Here is a 16,585-nt window from a genome sequence, read left to right as displayed (position 1 = left end):
ATGACTCTGTATCCCCCCTTCATCTCTATGACTGTGTACATTTTCAGCCAAATGGTGATCAATCTTGGAATTGGTAAATCAATCTGCGGAGGCCGAGTCACTGGGAACACTGAAGCAGAGGTTGATGAATTCTGGATAACTAAGAGTATAGTTCACTGCAGGAGGTATAACAGGTAAACATCCGGATGCTAACTGCAGCACTTGACATACTGCTCTGTATCAGTTAAGTCACTGAATTTCGGTGATGGAACGTAATGTTCCCATAGCACAGGATACTGGTGAGGCCATACGTGGAGTATTGTTTACAGTTTTACTCATGGGAAAGATGTCAGTCAACTGCAAACATTGCAAAGAAATTCCGGGGTCTGACATACAGAGGGAGGTTCTGCAGGTTTAGAGTTTACTCCTTAGAGAGTAGGAAATTGAAAGGATAGCTAATTGAGGTATTTAAAATCAGAATAGGTATTATAACTGTGAATGCACACTCCCCTCCCGCATCACTACCACCTCCAAGGATACGCTTCTTAGAAACCGGAGAGCATGGGTTCAAGGTGAGAGGGTGACAATATTTAAAAGGGACAGAGTTCGAGCTTTGCACATGGCGTGTGGTGCAGACGCAGATGGTATGAAGTTGAGTTGAATACAAAAAAGACATTTTAGTTGGTATGTGGCTAAGCGTACCAACAAGAATTTTGCAGTGGTAACATGCTAAACATGGCATGAGCATAGGAGGGCACCTTGGTTGGAGTGGATAAGATAGAATGAATCCTGTTTCTGTGCTATATTACTCCACGACTCTGTATTCCCCCTTCATCTATATGACTGTGTACATTTTCAGTCGAAGGGTGATCAATCTTGGAATTGGTAAATCAATCTGTGGGGGCCGAGTCACTGGGTAGACTGAAGCAGAGATTGATAGATTCTGGACAAGTAAGAGTATCAAACGTTACAGGGACAACGCGAGAGAATGGAGTTGAACAGGGGAATAAATCAGCAAAGGTGGAATGGCGCATCAAATTCAATGGGCTAAATGGCCTAATTCTGCTGATATGTCTTATTGCCCATCACCTGCAGCTCTCCGTGTTACCGGTTCTTAGGAAGCCTCACCCTGCGGTTACTGGTGATGAAATGTTTCAGGGGAAATTCTTCATGCCCAGGGTGATGAGAGTGTGGAACGAGCTGCCATTCGAGAGTCTGGAAGTGATGATGCGGGTTTGATTTGAGCAGGTAATAGAGGACTGGGTAAGTACATGGATGGGATCGATCTGGAGGTGAAGGTCAGTGGGGCGAGGCAGAATATTGTTTCAGCATTGACTCGATGGGCCAAAGGACCCATTTCTGCTCTGCAGTGTTCAGTGACCTGAACACACCTGAGTCCTTTGTCACTAATGAGGCTACTGGATAGCTGTCACTATTTGCACCTTTGAACGTGATGGGAATGGGTTTTTCAACATTCGAACTGTCTGCATAAACAGCATAGGAACATCAGGATAAGATGATAATTTGTATCAGGAAGACATAGTGATCTGTGAAATAATTATTCATTACATGTCTACAAACTATTCTCTCACAGGAAGGAAGTGCTATGCTGCAGAGAAACAGGCCCCTCAGACCATCTGGCTGAGTACATCATTGCTCTATCATGTGCTTATCCTTCCTCACAAACTCACTGCAAGCTGTGTCTACTTGTTCAGCAACTGCCCCATCCTCTGCCTCTTCACTTCCGTTACCACCCTTCTGCAAATCCAGTTTCAAACCTCCCAAATACCATCAGCAAATCTTCCTCTCAGGATATTGGTTCCCCTCCAGTTCAGGTGCAACCGATCCCACTTGTACAGGTCACTCCTTCTCCAGCAAAGGCTCCAGTGATCCAAGAACTTGAAAACCTGCCCCAGTAACATCTCCCCAGCCGCTCATTCATCTGTTCTGAGCCTCACTAGTTCACTGCAATTGGAGTAATCCAGAGATTACCACCTTGGAGGTCCTGCTCTTCAGCCTCCTTCCTAACTCCTTAAACTGGCTGCGTAGAACATCTCCCCTTCTCCTGCCTCTGTCATTGGTACTGATATGTGCCATAGAACCATAGAACACTACAGCACAGAAAACAGGCCATTCGGCCCTTCTAGTGTGTGCTGAAACTTTATTCCGCTAGTCCCATTGACCCGCACCCAGTCCATAACCCTCCAGACCTCTCCCATCCATGTATTTATCCAATTTGTTCTTAAAACCTAAGAGTGAGCCTGCATTTACCACGTCAGATAGCAGCTCGTTCCACACTCCCACCACTCCCTGAGTGAAGTTGTTCCCCCTAAATCTTTCCCCTTTCGCCCACCATGACCTCTGACTGCTCACTCCCCTTCAAGAGACATCCTGGACACTCATCCCAGGGAGGCAACGCACTATCTGGCATCACTTTTGCTGCCTCCTAACTATCGAGACCCCTATGACTACTGCTTAGCCTGACTTCACCCTACCTTTCGGAGGCTTAAAGCTGACCACAGTGCTATTGTTCTGGCTGTTGCTGCCTTGCCAACATAGGTCATCCAGCTGATCAGTACCCGAAGGGTATACCTGTTGGTGAGAGGAATGGCGGACCCTACACTGACTATTTTCTCTCTCTTCACCCGAGTCCCTGAGTCCGGCTCACTTAGTGTAACCACCTGCTCAGAACTCTTATCTAATGATCGCTCTGTCTCCCGGGTGATCCTTACTTCATCCAGCTCCAGCTCCTTAAAGTGGTCTTTCGGGAGCTACAGTTGGCTGCGCTTCCCGGAGGTGTAGTCATCAGGGAGAGCATCCCGCTCCCATGGACTCCCACATCCTAAAGGAAGAGCATTCCAGAGCCATATCTGCCATCCTGCCTGCACTGTACTATGGGCAGCGAAGACCAGATCAGCAATAATGGATGGAAATCCCTACCCTTCTTGCTTGTTTCTTTGGCCTCAGCCCCTTCTTATTGAAGCCTCTCGAGTCAAAGGCTCCGGTTCCCACTCTGACTCTACTCCACAGTCTGCTTGACCAGCTCTCTCTTTAATGGTTTGAACAGTAAGAAGAAACAAATGAAAGCAGAAAGAAGTCACCGCATTTGGTGGTGCTCCACCTGCATTCCGCTGGCACCAAAAATAACAATACGGGCTATTATTACAACGAATGTCACATCCCTAACCACTCGAACAGTAAGCTTCTTCAAAACTGGTCAGCTTCTTCAAAACTTCTGAATGTTGAGGGTGGTGAAGACGTAGATGGAGCTGGGACAGGTACAATAATGTCAATAATGAAATTTGCAGAGAGATACCTTACAAACATGGGCAAATGGCATCAGCACAGGAGGGCACATTGCTTGGCATGAACTGCCAGTATTCCCACACTATCTGATTGACTATCTACATTTTCAAATGATCCCAATGGTTACTTTGATACAACAGATCATTAAATAAACATGCTCACTCTGAATGGCATCATTTCACTAAGCATTTAATCGAACAATATTATGTTTTAATAACCAACAAGGCATTTACTATTTCCCCCGAAATTACTTCCGTTCGACTAACCTGGAAAATGGGGAATACATCTCAATAAGTGTTGATGCAAGCTGAGATTTTTTAGATGATGTCGTAAGTGCCTGTGGGGAAAAACTTCACTTTCTTCTTCTTCACTGCTACTTGAGGATTGAAGATAATGTTCAGCTATCGAGACACCAGGGAAGATTTTATCTGTCTGTTGCGCTGTTAACAATGCAAATCCATATTAAAAAAGAGAAGCACAGAGAAATAAACCAAGAACACAAAAGTGGCAAGCACTGAGAGAGAAAGCCATTCCCACCATTGAGTACATCTGCAAGGTGCACAATCACAATGAAACAGCATCCATCAAACACCCCCTCCACGTCCAGACTATGCTCTCTCTTCACAATTGCCAGAAAAGTTGGCACTTGATTAGTCATGACATCAAAGGTTACGGGGAGAAGCAGGGGAATGGGAATGAGAGGGAATACTAAATCAGCCAAGATGGAATGACTGAGCAGACCAGACAGACTGTACTGCATAATTCTGCTCCACTGTCTTATGATCCAACCAGTTACAGGCTTCCCTGCAATTCACACCTTGATCAGTCACCTTTCAGGGATTGGAAGTGGAGATTGGCAATAAGTTCAAAATCTTCGGCATTCCAATTTTAAAGGATTTGTCCTGGGTCCAGCATGGAACAGTCCTAACAAAGACGGCACAAGAGCACCCGTATGTTATTTGAATCTTGTGCAAATTCAGCATGTCACCTGATACTTCAACAAACATCTGTAGAGACACAGTGGACAGAATCATAACTGGTTGCCTCACCGCCCGTTCTGGAAACACCAATGCCCAGGAAAGAAAAGCCAACAAAAAGTGATGGATACAGGCCTTTTCATCACAGGGAACGCCCTCTCCTCCACTGAGTGTTGCCACAAAAGAGCAGCCTCGCACATTTTGTGTGTTAGACAGAAGAGACAGATATCTCTTTGGAAGAGAGATAAGGAGGATTTTTTTTCAATCATAGGGTGATCAATCTGTGGAATTCATTGACAGAAAACTGCGGAGGCCTGGTCACTGGGTATATTTATTACACAGAGGTTGATAGATTCTGGATAAGTAAGCGTATTGAACGTTATTGGGCCAAAGCAAGAGAATGTGGTTGAGAAGGAGAATAAAAAATTAAAGATGGAATGGTGCAGCAAATTCAATGGGCCGAATGGCCTAATTCTGTTCGTATGTCTTCTCGCCCATCACCTCTTGCTCCGCACATTACTGGTTCTCAGGAAGCCTCTTCCTGAAGTTACACCTGATAAAATGTTTCACGGGGACGTGTGGGAAATATTGCAGAGTGGTAACATGCCAAACACAGCATGAGCGTAGGAGGGCACTTTGGTTGGCGTGGATGAGAAAGAATGAATCCTCTGTTTCTGTACTATATTACTCCATGACTCTGTATCCCCCCTTCATCTCTATGACTGTGTACATTTTCAGCCAAATGGTGATCAATCTTGGAATTGGTAAATCAATCTGCGGAGGCCGAGTCACTGGGAACACTGAAGCAGAGGTTGATGAATTCTGGATAACTAAGAGTATAGTTCACTGCAGGAGGTATAACAGGTAAACATCCGGATGCTAACTGCAGCACTTGACATACTGCTCTGTATCAGTTAAGTCACTGAATTTCGGTGATGGAACGTAATGTTCCCATAGCACAGGATACTGGTGAGGCCATACGTGGAGTATTGTTTACAGTTTTACTCATGGGAAAGATGTCAGTCAACTGCAAACATTGCAAAGAAATTCCGGGGTCTGACATACAGAGGGAGGTTCTGCAGGTTTAGAGTTTACTCCTTAGAGAGTAGGAAATTGAAAGGATAGCTAATTGAGGTATTTAAAATCAGAATAGGTATTATAACTGTGAATGCACACTCCCCTCCCGCATCACTACCACCTCCAAGGATACGCTTCTTAGAAACCGGAGAGCATGGGTTCAAGGTGAGAGGGTGACAATATTTAAAAGGGACAGAGTTCGAGCTTTGCACATGGCGTGTGGTGCAGACGCAGATGGTATGAAGTTGAGTTGAATACAAAAAAGACATTTTAGTTGGTATGTGGCTAAGCGTACCAACAAGAATTTTGCAGTGGTAACATGCTAAACATGGCATGAGCATAGGAGGGCACCTTGGTTGGAGTGGATAAGATAGAATGAATCCTGTTTCTGTGCTATATTACTCCACGACTCTGTATTCCCCCTTCATCTATATGACTGTGTACATTTTCAGTCGAAGGGTGATCAATCTTGGAATTGGTAAATCAATCTGTGGGGGCCGAGTCACTGGGTAGACTGAAGCAGAGATTGATAGATTCTGGACAAGTAAGAGTATCAAACGTTACAGGGACAACGCGAGAGAATGGAGTTGAACAGGGGAATAAATCAGCAAAGGTGGAATGGCGCATCAAATTCAATGGGCTAAATGGCCTAATTCTGCTGATATGTCTTATTGCCCATCACCTGCAGCTCTCCGTGTTACCGGTTCTTAGGAAGCCTCACCCTGCGGTTACTGGTGATGAAATGTTTCAGGGGAAATTCTTCATGCCCAGGGTGATGAGAGTGTGGAACGAGCTGCCATTCGAGAGTCTGGAAGTGATGATGCGGGTTTGATTTGAGCAGGTAATAGAGGACTGGGTAAGTACATGGATGGGATCGATCTGGAGGTGAAGGTCAGTGGGGCGAGGCAGAATATTGTTTCAGCATTGACTCGATGGGCCAAAGGACCCATTTCTGCTCTGCAGTGTTCAGTGACCTGAACACACCTGAGTCCTTTGTCACTAATGAGGCTACTGGATAGCTGTCACTATTTGCACCTTTGAACGTGATGGGAATGGGTTTTTCAACATTCGAACTGTCTGCATAAACAGCATAGGAACATCAGGATAAGATGATAATTTGTATCAGGAAGACATAGTGATCTGTGAAATAATTATTCATTACATGTCTACAAACTATTCTCTCACAGGAAGGAAGTGCTATGCTGCAGAGAAACAGGCCCCTCAGCCGAACATGTCGATAGCAACCATCCACATACAGTGTCTAATTTATCAGATGCATGTGTGCTATTCGGCTGTAGCTCATCCACTTTGGTTAGAGCAAATGAACCTCTTGACCAGGTCTGCTATTTTTATGCCTTGAGTTGCTGCCACATGATTGGCTGATTAGATATTTACAGTATTGAGCAGGTAGACAAGTGTAACTAAAGGCTGATTTATAGTTGTGCGTCAAATGTGCAAACCCTACCCAGTACCTACATGGATCCCTGCGCCATAGCCTAACACGCACCTCTCACAAAATGTAACTATGCGTTGCGGCAACGCAGACCACAACAACTGTGATTGGTCTGCTTGGTAGCATTGCATTTCCTCCTACGCTGCACAGCTCCCAACTGGGCAACTGAAGGGCAGGGAAGGAACTCTGGCTGCAATGCTTTCCGTAAAGCTCTACAGACCTCCGAAATTATGGAGGACACATTTCGCTTTTATGAAAAAAGACACGCGCATTAAACTTGTTTACCCCGAGAAAGACTACCATGACTTTGAGCCTTGCACGGGCAGGTGTGTGCGCATATGTGACGTGCAAATGCGTGAATGCACATGCGTGTATGTGCATGAATTGCAGAGCGATGTAGATACACCAACGCTCACAACAGCGCAGCCCACTTGCGCAAGTATAAATCAGCCTTAATAAAGTGGCCGCTGGGAGTGCACGTGGGCTGCTCAGTGAATTTTCCAGCAATTACGGTTTTGGTTGCCTTTGCTTTTTCTGGAAACTTTGTTCAGCAGCAAGTATCATATTACTTGAACCTGCCATCTTAATATTTAACCATGTAGAAAGGATATTTTGTTATCAGTATTCTGCTTCGAGGAGACCACATTACTTTTTTATGCTCTTCCACACTTGAGTGTTTCGACAGCTCTTCTCTGGTCTTCTAACACTTAAGGAAACAGACTTCAGCAATAGGTTATGTGTCTTTTTCTTGATGTTTGGATCACAAAAGCATCGGGATTCAACAAATTGCATTTTGGTAGGTCAAATCAAGGTAGCAATTTCATAGTAAAGTGTGGGCCCTGCAGTGTGTTGTGGAAGAGGGGAACATAAGAGTCCAGGTAAATAGTTCACTGAAAGAGGCTTCAGAGGTGAGGAGCCAGATCAATGAATTTCGGTGATGGAACATAATGTTCCAATAGTACAGGATGTTGGTGAGGGCATACTATAGTTTTGGTCACACTTTTACAGGAAACATTTCATTCAATTGCAAATATTTCAAACAAACTCCAGGGCCTGACTTACAGGGAGTGGTTGTGCAGGATAAGTATTTAACTCGTTGGAGAGCAGAAAACTGAATGGTATCCCAATTATATTTACATCCACTAGTCTCCTGAGACCATGGATTTGCACCTTGGAAGGTTTCCAGTGTGCAGGCCTGGGCAAGGTTGTATGCAAGACCAGCAGTTGCCCATGCTGCAAGTCTCCCCTCCCCACCCCACCGTGGTGTCCAAGGGAAGGGCATTAGGGCCGATACAGCTTGGTACCGGTGTCGTTGCAGAGCTAGGACAGAGCAAGGCCTTGCTCAAGGACACAACACACTGCCACTTGACCATGCACCAACAATAATCCCAACAGAGGTATTGAAAACCATAAGGGCTATTATTATTATTGTGACCGCACACATCCCCACTCTATCACCACCCTCTCTCAGGGCAAGCTTCTTAAAAACTGGACAGCATTGGTTGAAGGTGAGGAGTGGAAATAATTAAAAAGGTCTTTAGTTGGAGCTTCTGCATGTGGAAGGTGACGATATAAAGAGAACTAAGTTGAATTGATACAGGTACAATAAAAACATTTTAGGGACATTTGGCTGAGCGTACGGATTGGAAAAGTGATGAGGGACACATGCCAAAACAAGTTATTAGCATAGGAGGGCACCTTGGCTGGCATGGACAATTTAGAATAAATAGCCAGTTTCTGTGCTGTGTCACTCTGTGACTCTGTATTCCCACTCTTTCTGTTTGACTATCTACATTTTCAAACAATCCCAATGGTTATTCAGGTACAGCAGAACAATAAATAAACATGCTCACTCTGAACGGTATCATTTCACTGAGCATTTAATCGAACAATATTCTGTTGCAATAATCAACAAGGCATTCACTATTTCCTTAGAAATTACTTTCATTCTACTAATCTTTTAAGAATGAGTGCACACTTTGATTGCAACATCACGCTATGGATTCAAGGTAATCAGCTATTGAGGAATCAAACAAGATTATATCAGTCTGTTGCACCGTTAACAATGCAAATCCATAATAAAGAAGAGAAGTACAGAGAAAGTTACCAAGAAAACAAAAGCGGCAGTCACTGAGAAAGAAAAAACCATCCCACCATTGAGTATATCTACACAGTGTGCTACCACAATGAAACAGCATCCAGCAAATACCCCCTCCATATCTAGACTATGCTCCCTTTTCACTGCTGCCAGAAATGCTGGTTCTTGATTAGTAACAACATCAAAGGTTACGGGGAGAAGCAGGAGAATGGGGATGAGAGGGAATATTCAATCAGCCATGATGAAATGACTGAGCAGACCAGACGGACTGCACTGCACAGTTCTGCTCCTCTGTCTCATGGTCCTACCAGCTGTAGATTTCCCTGAAATTCACACATTGATCAGTAGCCTTTAAGGGATTGGTGGTGGAGGTGGTCGATAAGGTCAAAATCTTTGGCATTACAATTTCAGAGGATTGGTCCTGGGTCCAGCACAGAACCCTAACAACAAAGACAGCACAAGAGCATCCCTATATTATTTGAAACTTGTGCAAATTCAGCATGTCACCTGACACTTTGACAAACTTTTGTAGATGCACAGTGGCCAGAATCCTAACTGGATGCATCACTGCCAGTTCTGGAAACTCCAATGCCCAGAATGGAAAAGCCAACAAAAAGTGATGGATACAGGTCTTTTCATCACAGGGGATGCCCTCTCCTCCACTGAGTGTTGCCACAAAAGAGCAGCTTCGTGCATTGTGTGTGTTAGTCAGAATAGAAAGATATCTCTTTAGAAGTGAGGAAGGAAGGATTTTTTTTTTCAGTCAATGGGTGATCAATCCGTGGAATTCATTGCAGAAAGGCTGTGCAGACCAGATCACTGGGTACATTTAAGCACAGGTTGACAGGTTCTGGATCAGTAAGATTACCAAACGTTACAGGGAGAAAGCAAGAGAATGGGGTTGTGCGGGAAAGTAAATCAGCAAAGATGGAATGGTGAAGCAAAATCAAAGGGCCAAACGGCCTAATTCTGCTCGTATGTCTTATTGTCCATCACCTGCTATTTCCCGCATTACCGGTTCTCAGGAAGCCTCACCCTGCAGTTACTACTGATGAAATGTTTCAGGGGAACTTTTTCATGCCCAGGGTGATGAGAGTGTGGAACGAGCTGCCAGGGGAAGTGATGATGCGGGCTTGATTTGAGCAGGTAACAGAAGATTGGATAAGTACATGGGTGGGATCAGTCTGGAGGGGAAGGTCAGTGGGGCGAGGCAGAATATTCTATCAGCATTGACTCGATGGGCCAAAGGACCCATTTCTACTCTGAAGTGTTCAGTGACCTGAACACACCTGTGTAACACTACTGAAGTCACTGGATCCCCGTCACTATTGGCACCTTTAGACGTGGCGGGAACGGGTTTTTCCAACATTTGATCTGTCCGCATGGGTGTGGCATCCGTTAGTCTTGCGAGACCATGGATCTGCACCTGGAAAGTCTTGCTTCGGTCTGTGTTGGTAGAGCACCGTCTGTTGTGGCTGCAGAGGCCTACACGGGAGTGACAGTCTGGGCTGCAGTGACTGCACTTGAAGGCGCTGTCCTCAAGTGTTGTCTTGGTGCTGTTTTTATCTGTGAGTGCACTTTTCTTCAGCAGCCAGCCTCAGCTTCTCTTCTCTTTTTAGCCATCTGCAAAGTTCCAGCCTCCAGCGAGAGCGATCGCTAGCGGTGTCCTCCCACCTCTCGACGTTTATGTTCAGTGACTTCATGTCTCTCTTGCAGACATCTTTGAAACGAAGATGGGGCTGCCCTTGTGCTCTCTTGCCAGAGGCCAGTTCTCCGTACAACAGGTCTTTCAGGATCCTCCCGTCTGACATGCGGTGTACGTGGCCCAGCCAGCAGAGACGGCGTTGTTGGAGCAGGGTGAAGAGGCTGGGTGTCTGGGCACGGGCCAGGACCTCATTGTTGGTGACTCGGTCAGTCCACGTGATGTCCAGGATGCGTCTCAGGCTGTGAAGGCAAAAGGAGTCGCGACGCCGCTCTTGTCTGGAGTAGAGGCTCCAGGTCTCGCTGCCGTAAGGTAGTGTGCTGAGGACGCAGGCCCTGTAGACTGCAACTTTGGTGTGCGTCGTTTGCTTTCTGTTCTCCCAGACTCTCCTTGTCAGCCTGATGAATGTCGAAGCTGCTCGTCCGATCTGCCTCTTGATCTCGGGGTCTAGGGAGAGGCTGTCCGTGATGGTGAAGCCAAGGTATGTAAACTCGTGAACTACCTCCAGCTCGTAGTTGTTGATGGTAAAGGCAGGGGGGTACTGAACGCCTTGGCCCAACATGTTGGTCTTCTTCAGGCTGATGGTCAAACTGAAGTCCGGGCAGGCTCTTGAAAAGCTGTCCTGAGGAGTTGCAGTTGTCTGCAGAGTGTGTTGCCAGTGCCGCATCGTCTGCAAACAACATGTCCCTGATGAGTACTTCACGAACCTTGGTTTTCACCCTCAGCCGGGACAGACTGAACACCCTCCCATCCGATCTGGTGTGCAGGTAGGCGCCATCAAGAACACAGCCCTGCTTCACACCGCTGCGGATGCTGAAGGCCTCCAAAGAAGAGCCATCAAAGTGAACGACACCCTTCATGTCTGTGTGGAATGACTGAACTACCCCGAGGAGCCTCGGGGCACAACCAATCCTGGAAAGGATTTTGAACACGACGGCACTGGTGCCAAGCTGTCTGCATGAGCAGCATACTAACATCACAATTAGATGATAATTTGCATCAAGAAGACGCAGCAATGTGAACTGTGAACTACAGTTGTTCATGACCTGTCTGCAGCATATTCTCTCTCATGAAGGAATGGACACACTGCAGAGAAACAGGCCCCTCAGCCGATCATGTCGACATCAACCATCCACATACAGTGTCGAATTTATCAGTTGCACGTGTGGTCTTCTGCTGTAGCTCACCCACTTTGCTTTGAGCAAATGAACCTCTTGACCAGGTTTGCATATTTTATGCAATGAGTTGCTGCCACATGATTGGCTGATTAATTATCTATGCTAATGAGCATATGGACGTGGCCACTGACTGTGCACGTGATTGCTCAGTGAATTTTCCAGCATTACAGTTGCAGGTTCAGAAGCAAGGTTGACATTACTTGAATCAGCCATCTTATTGGTTGACAAAATAGAATGAATTTTTTTACTAAGCAGTAATCTGATGGAAGAACATCATACTTTTTTGTCTCTCTCCTTTGAGTCTTTGGTCACCTCTTCTTTGTTCTTCTAACTTTTAACAAAATAAACTCAAATTACAGTGGTGGGTGCGTGGAGATGGATACAATTGGGTCTTTTAAGACATGGAGCATCGAAAAATAGAGGGCTATGCACCTGGGAAATTATAGGTAGTTTCTAGAGTAGGTTGCATGGTCGGCACGACATTGTGGGCCGAAGGGCCTGTAATGTGCTGTAGATTTCTATGTTCTGAGCAACTTTTATGCATTATTCTTGACCTTAGGATTGCCAAAAGCATCAGGATCCCACACTATTTACACAAACAATTTTGAATAAAATGTATCAGTTGTGCTTAGTAAGTTTGCAGATGATAATAACTTAGGTGGTTTGGTACACAGTGAAGAAAGTTGTCAAAAATTACGGGGGCATTTTGATCAACTAGTTTTGTAGCCTAAGGATTGTCAAATGGCATTCAATCCATTTTTGTGTGAAGTATTGCAATTGGGAAATCACTTTCATAGTAAAGGGTAGGTCCTGCAGAATGTTGTGGAACAGGGACATAAGAGTACAGGTAAATAGTTCACTGCAGGAGGCAGAACAGGTAAACATCTGGTGTAATGTGATGTCACAGGTAAACCGGATGCTAACAGCGGCACACCGATCTATATCAGTCAGGTCACTAAATTTCAGTGATGGAACGTAATGTTCCCAAAGCACAGGATGTTGGTGAGGCCATACATGAAGTACTGTGTCCAGTTTTTCCTCACAGGAAAGATGTCAAGTCAACTGCAAACATTGCGAAGAAACTCCAGGGTCTGACGTACAGTGAGAGGTTGTGCAGGTTTAGAGTTTACTCCTTACAGAGTAGGAAATTGAAAGGATAGCCAATTGAGGTATTCAAAATCAGAATGGGTATGATAACTGTGAATGTACACTTCCCTCTCCCATCACCACCCCCTCCAAGGGTGCGCTTCTTAGAAACCGGAGAGCATAGTTTCAAGGTGAGAGGGGGACAATATTTAAAAGGGACAGAGGTGGAGCTTTGCACATGGAGTGTGGTGCGGACGCAGACGGTGCGCAGTTGAGTTGAATACAAGTTGAGTACAAAAAAGACATTTTACGGATATCTGGCTAAGCGTATCACTAAGAATATTGCAGAGTGGTAACATGCCAAATGTGGCATCAGCGTAGGAGGGCACCTTGGTTGGCATGCACGAGTTAGAATGAATCCTCTGTTTCTGTACTATATTACACAACAACTCTGTATTCCCCCTTCGTCTATTTGACTGTGTACATTTTCAAACAACCCCAATGGTTACCCCAATACAATTGACCATTAAATAAACATGCTCACCCCGAAAAGCATCATTTCACTGGACGTGTAATTGACAACAGTCTGTTGCAATAATCAACACTTTCATTCTACTAAAATGCATAATAGTGAATGGGTCTAGTTTACACTGAGAACATACCAGAACATGCATTCTCCTGATGCTCAGCGGTACCAGAGGACTGAGCACCTTGCTCCGCCGGCTTGTCAGCAGACTGGGGTTGACTGGAGCCTCCACCCATTTCAGTTCTGTCACTCCCTGTAACAATGCAAATCCAGATTGAAGAAGAGAAAACAGAAGTGGCAAACACTGAGAAAGAGGGGCCTCCTGACCACTGAGTACATCTACAAGGAGTGCGATCACAACGAAACAGCAGCCATCATCAAGTGCCCACTCCCTTCTCACTGATGCCATAAGGGCCGGCTCGTGATCAGTGCCAGCTGCAGGTTCCCCTGCAGTTCACTGATTCATCAGTCATTGAGGGGTCAGAGGTGAGATGGTCGGTCACTTCAAATTTGTTGGGAGTTATAACTTCAGAGGATCTGTCCTGGGTCCAGCACGTTAAGTGCCATCGAAAACCAGGCACAACAGCAACTCCACTTCCTTTGACTTTTGCACAGATTCGCCATCTGTAGATGCACAGTGGACAGTATCCTGACTGGTTGCATTACGGCCTGGGTGGAAACACCAATGCCCAAGAACGGAAAAGCCAACACATGGAGACAGTCCTGTTCATCATAGTCAAAGGCGTCTCCACTCTTGGGCCTCGCCACAAGAGAGTAGCGCCCATCAGAGACTCTCACCACCCGAGCTATGCTCACTTCTCATCCAAGTCACCAGCAGGAGGTACAAGACCTTCAGTGGGGCTTCTGCTCAAGAGCATTGGTGTTTCCATACCAGGTCATGTTGCAGCCAGTAAATACCACACACCTGCAGAAGTTCTTGATGGCATGCCAAATCGCTGCAGACTCCCAAGGAAGTAGAGGGTCTGCCATGCTTTCTTCACAACTGCAATTACATGCCTGGATGGTCCTCTGGAATAGTAACGCCCTGTCATTGAAAGCTGCTCACCCTCTCTACCTTTGAACCTCCAATGAAGATCAGTTCATGGACCTCTGGGTTTCTCTCCTGAACTCCACCACCAGTTTCTTGGTCTTACTGACATTGAGTTCATGGTTGTTGTCACGACACCACTCAGCCAGTTTTTCCACCCCACCCCCCCCATACGCTAATTTGTCACCACACTCGATTCAGCCTGCAACAGTGATGCCACTAGCAAACTTGAATATGGTGTTGAAGCTGTGCTTAGGCCGCACAGTCATAGGCGCAAAGCGCGTGAAGTAGGAGGGGGCTAAGCACACATTCCTGCGATGTACCCTGTGTCGAAAGTGGAGAAAGTCCTGACTTCTTGCACCGTGGCATGGTTTGGAAATATCAATGCCCAGGAACGGAAAAGCCAAGAAAAAGTGATGGCTCCAGTCCAGCCCAGTCCATCTCAGGCCAGACTCACCCCACCACTGCGGTCCTAATTTTCCCAGGACAGTCAATGAAGCGTGTTCATCATACAAAGGAGAAAACAAAATTTCTGAGTTTCTGAATGTGGCGGGAGCAAAGGATGTTCGCAATGGCGAGAGTAGAACACCACACGGGAGGGAGGCCCAGAGAAGCACTGCCACAGGTGACACAGGTGCAGACTTACCATTTGATGCTATGGTGCGACCCGCTCCCAGTCAAGGTCCCCTTCTCCTTGTCCCTATGTCCACAACAGAGACCCATATCAGAAATAGGTTTATGATCATGTGTCATGAATTTTTTTTTCCGGCAGCAGCAGCATTACAGTGCAATACATAAAATTATTACAGCACTGTGCAAAATGTCCTGGAAACCCTAGCTACAGTGCCTATAAGTAGTATTCAATATAACCATGTAACAATTACAGCACGGAAACAGGCCATCTCGGCCCTTCTAGTCCGTGCCGAACTCTTATCCTATCCTAGTCCCACCGACCTGCATTCAGCCCATAACCCTCCATTCCTTTCCTGTCCACATAGCTGGCCAATTTAACTTTAAACGACAATATCGAACCTGCTTCAACCACTTCTGCTGGAAGCTTGTTCCACACAGCTACCACTCTCTGAGTAAAGAAGTTTCCCCTCATGTTACCCCTAAACTTTTGTCCTCTAATTCTCAACTCATGTCCTCTTGTTTGAATCTCCCCCACTCTCAATGGAAGAAGCCTATCCACATCAACTCTATCTAATGTTAAACACCTCTATTAAGTCTCCTCTCAACCTTCCACGCTCCAAAGAATAAAGACCTAACTTGTTCAACCTTTCTCTGTAACTTAGGAGATGAAACCCAGGTAACATTTTAGTAAACCTCCTCTGTACTCTCTCAATTTTATTGACATCTTTCCTATAATTCGGTGACTAGAACTGTACACAATACTCCAGATTTGGCTGCACCAATGCCTTACACAATTTCAACATTACATCCCAACTCCTATACTCAATGCTCTGATAATAAAGGCCAGCAAACCAAAAGCTTTCTTCACCACCCTATCCACATGAGATTCCACCTTCAGGGAACTATGCACCATTATTCCTAGATCCCTCTGTCCTACAGCATTCTTTAATGCCTACCATTTACCATGTATGTCCTGTTTTGATTAGTCCTACCAAAAAGTAGCACCTCACATTCAACTTCCCATGGAGGCTTTCTCGTTTTATTGTTTTAGAACACTGCATCGCAGTGGGTTTAATTTGGCTGTTTTTGACACCAATCAACAGAAAAAGACTTCTGTTTCAAAGTGAAAGCAGATCTCCACCAAACTATTAACATAAAACATTAAATAACTGATTGCATAAGTATTCAGCTCCTTTAATATGACACGGCAAATGGTCACTGGTGCAGCCAATTGGTCTTAGAAGTTACACGATCAGTCAAACGCAGCTCAGATCTCCAGCAGCAACGTTTAGGTTTCGGCTAGAGAGGCAGCAAAACTGCTTGCAGAGCAGAGGGGTCATTCAGGCAGCTGGGGTGGATCAGATAAGAATGGACCAAATAGCCAAGGGTGCCCAGACCCAAGACATGATTGCTTGTGGTCTCCTGACAGCCCCGTAATTTGCGCCTCTCCCCCTCCCTCCTTTGTTGAGCTGACTAGGGAGGTACGGGAGGAGGAGAGCACGTCGCAGGCACGGGAGGGCTC

General features: G+C 45.7%; 1 protein-coding gene across 4 annotated transcripts in view; it reads right to left on the bottom strand.

Annotated features, from left to right (window-relative positions):
- LOC140207200 (NACHT, LRR and PYD domains-containing protein 3-like) overlaps window positions 1-16,585 on the bottom strand; it is a 56,592-nt gene that overhangs the window by 23,651 nt on the left and 16,356 nt on the right. For all 4 annotated transcript variants that reach the window (XM_072275562.1, XM_072275563.1, XM_072275560.1 and 1 more), the window contains exons 4-6: window positions 15,077-15,130; window positions 13,519-13,635; window positions 3,552-3,725 (exon numbers count right to left, since the gene is read on the bottom strand). In XM_072275562.1, the coding sequence (XP_072131663.1) occupies window positions 3,552-3,725; window positions 13,519-13,618 (274 nt within the window). In that variant the 5' untranslated portion in view covers window positions 13,619-13,635; window positions 15,077-15,130. The remainder of the gene's footprint in view (window positions 1-3,551; window positions 3,726-13,518; window positions 13,636-15,076; window positions 15,131-16,585) is intronic.

This window comes from Mobula birostris, chromosome 13, assembly GCF_030028105.1.
Source record: "Mobula birostris isolate sMobBir1 chromosome 13, sMobBir1.hap1, whole genome shotgun sequence".
In the NCBI taxonomy this organism is placed as follows: domain Eukaryota; kingdom Metazoa; phylum Chordata; class Chondrichthyes; order Myliobatiformes; family Myliobatidae; genus Mobula; species Mobula birostris.
Note: the sequence above shows the minus strand (reverse complement) of the source record. Positions and strands in the feature narration are given on the sequence as shown.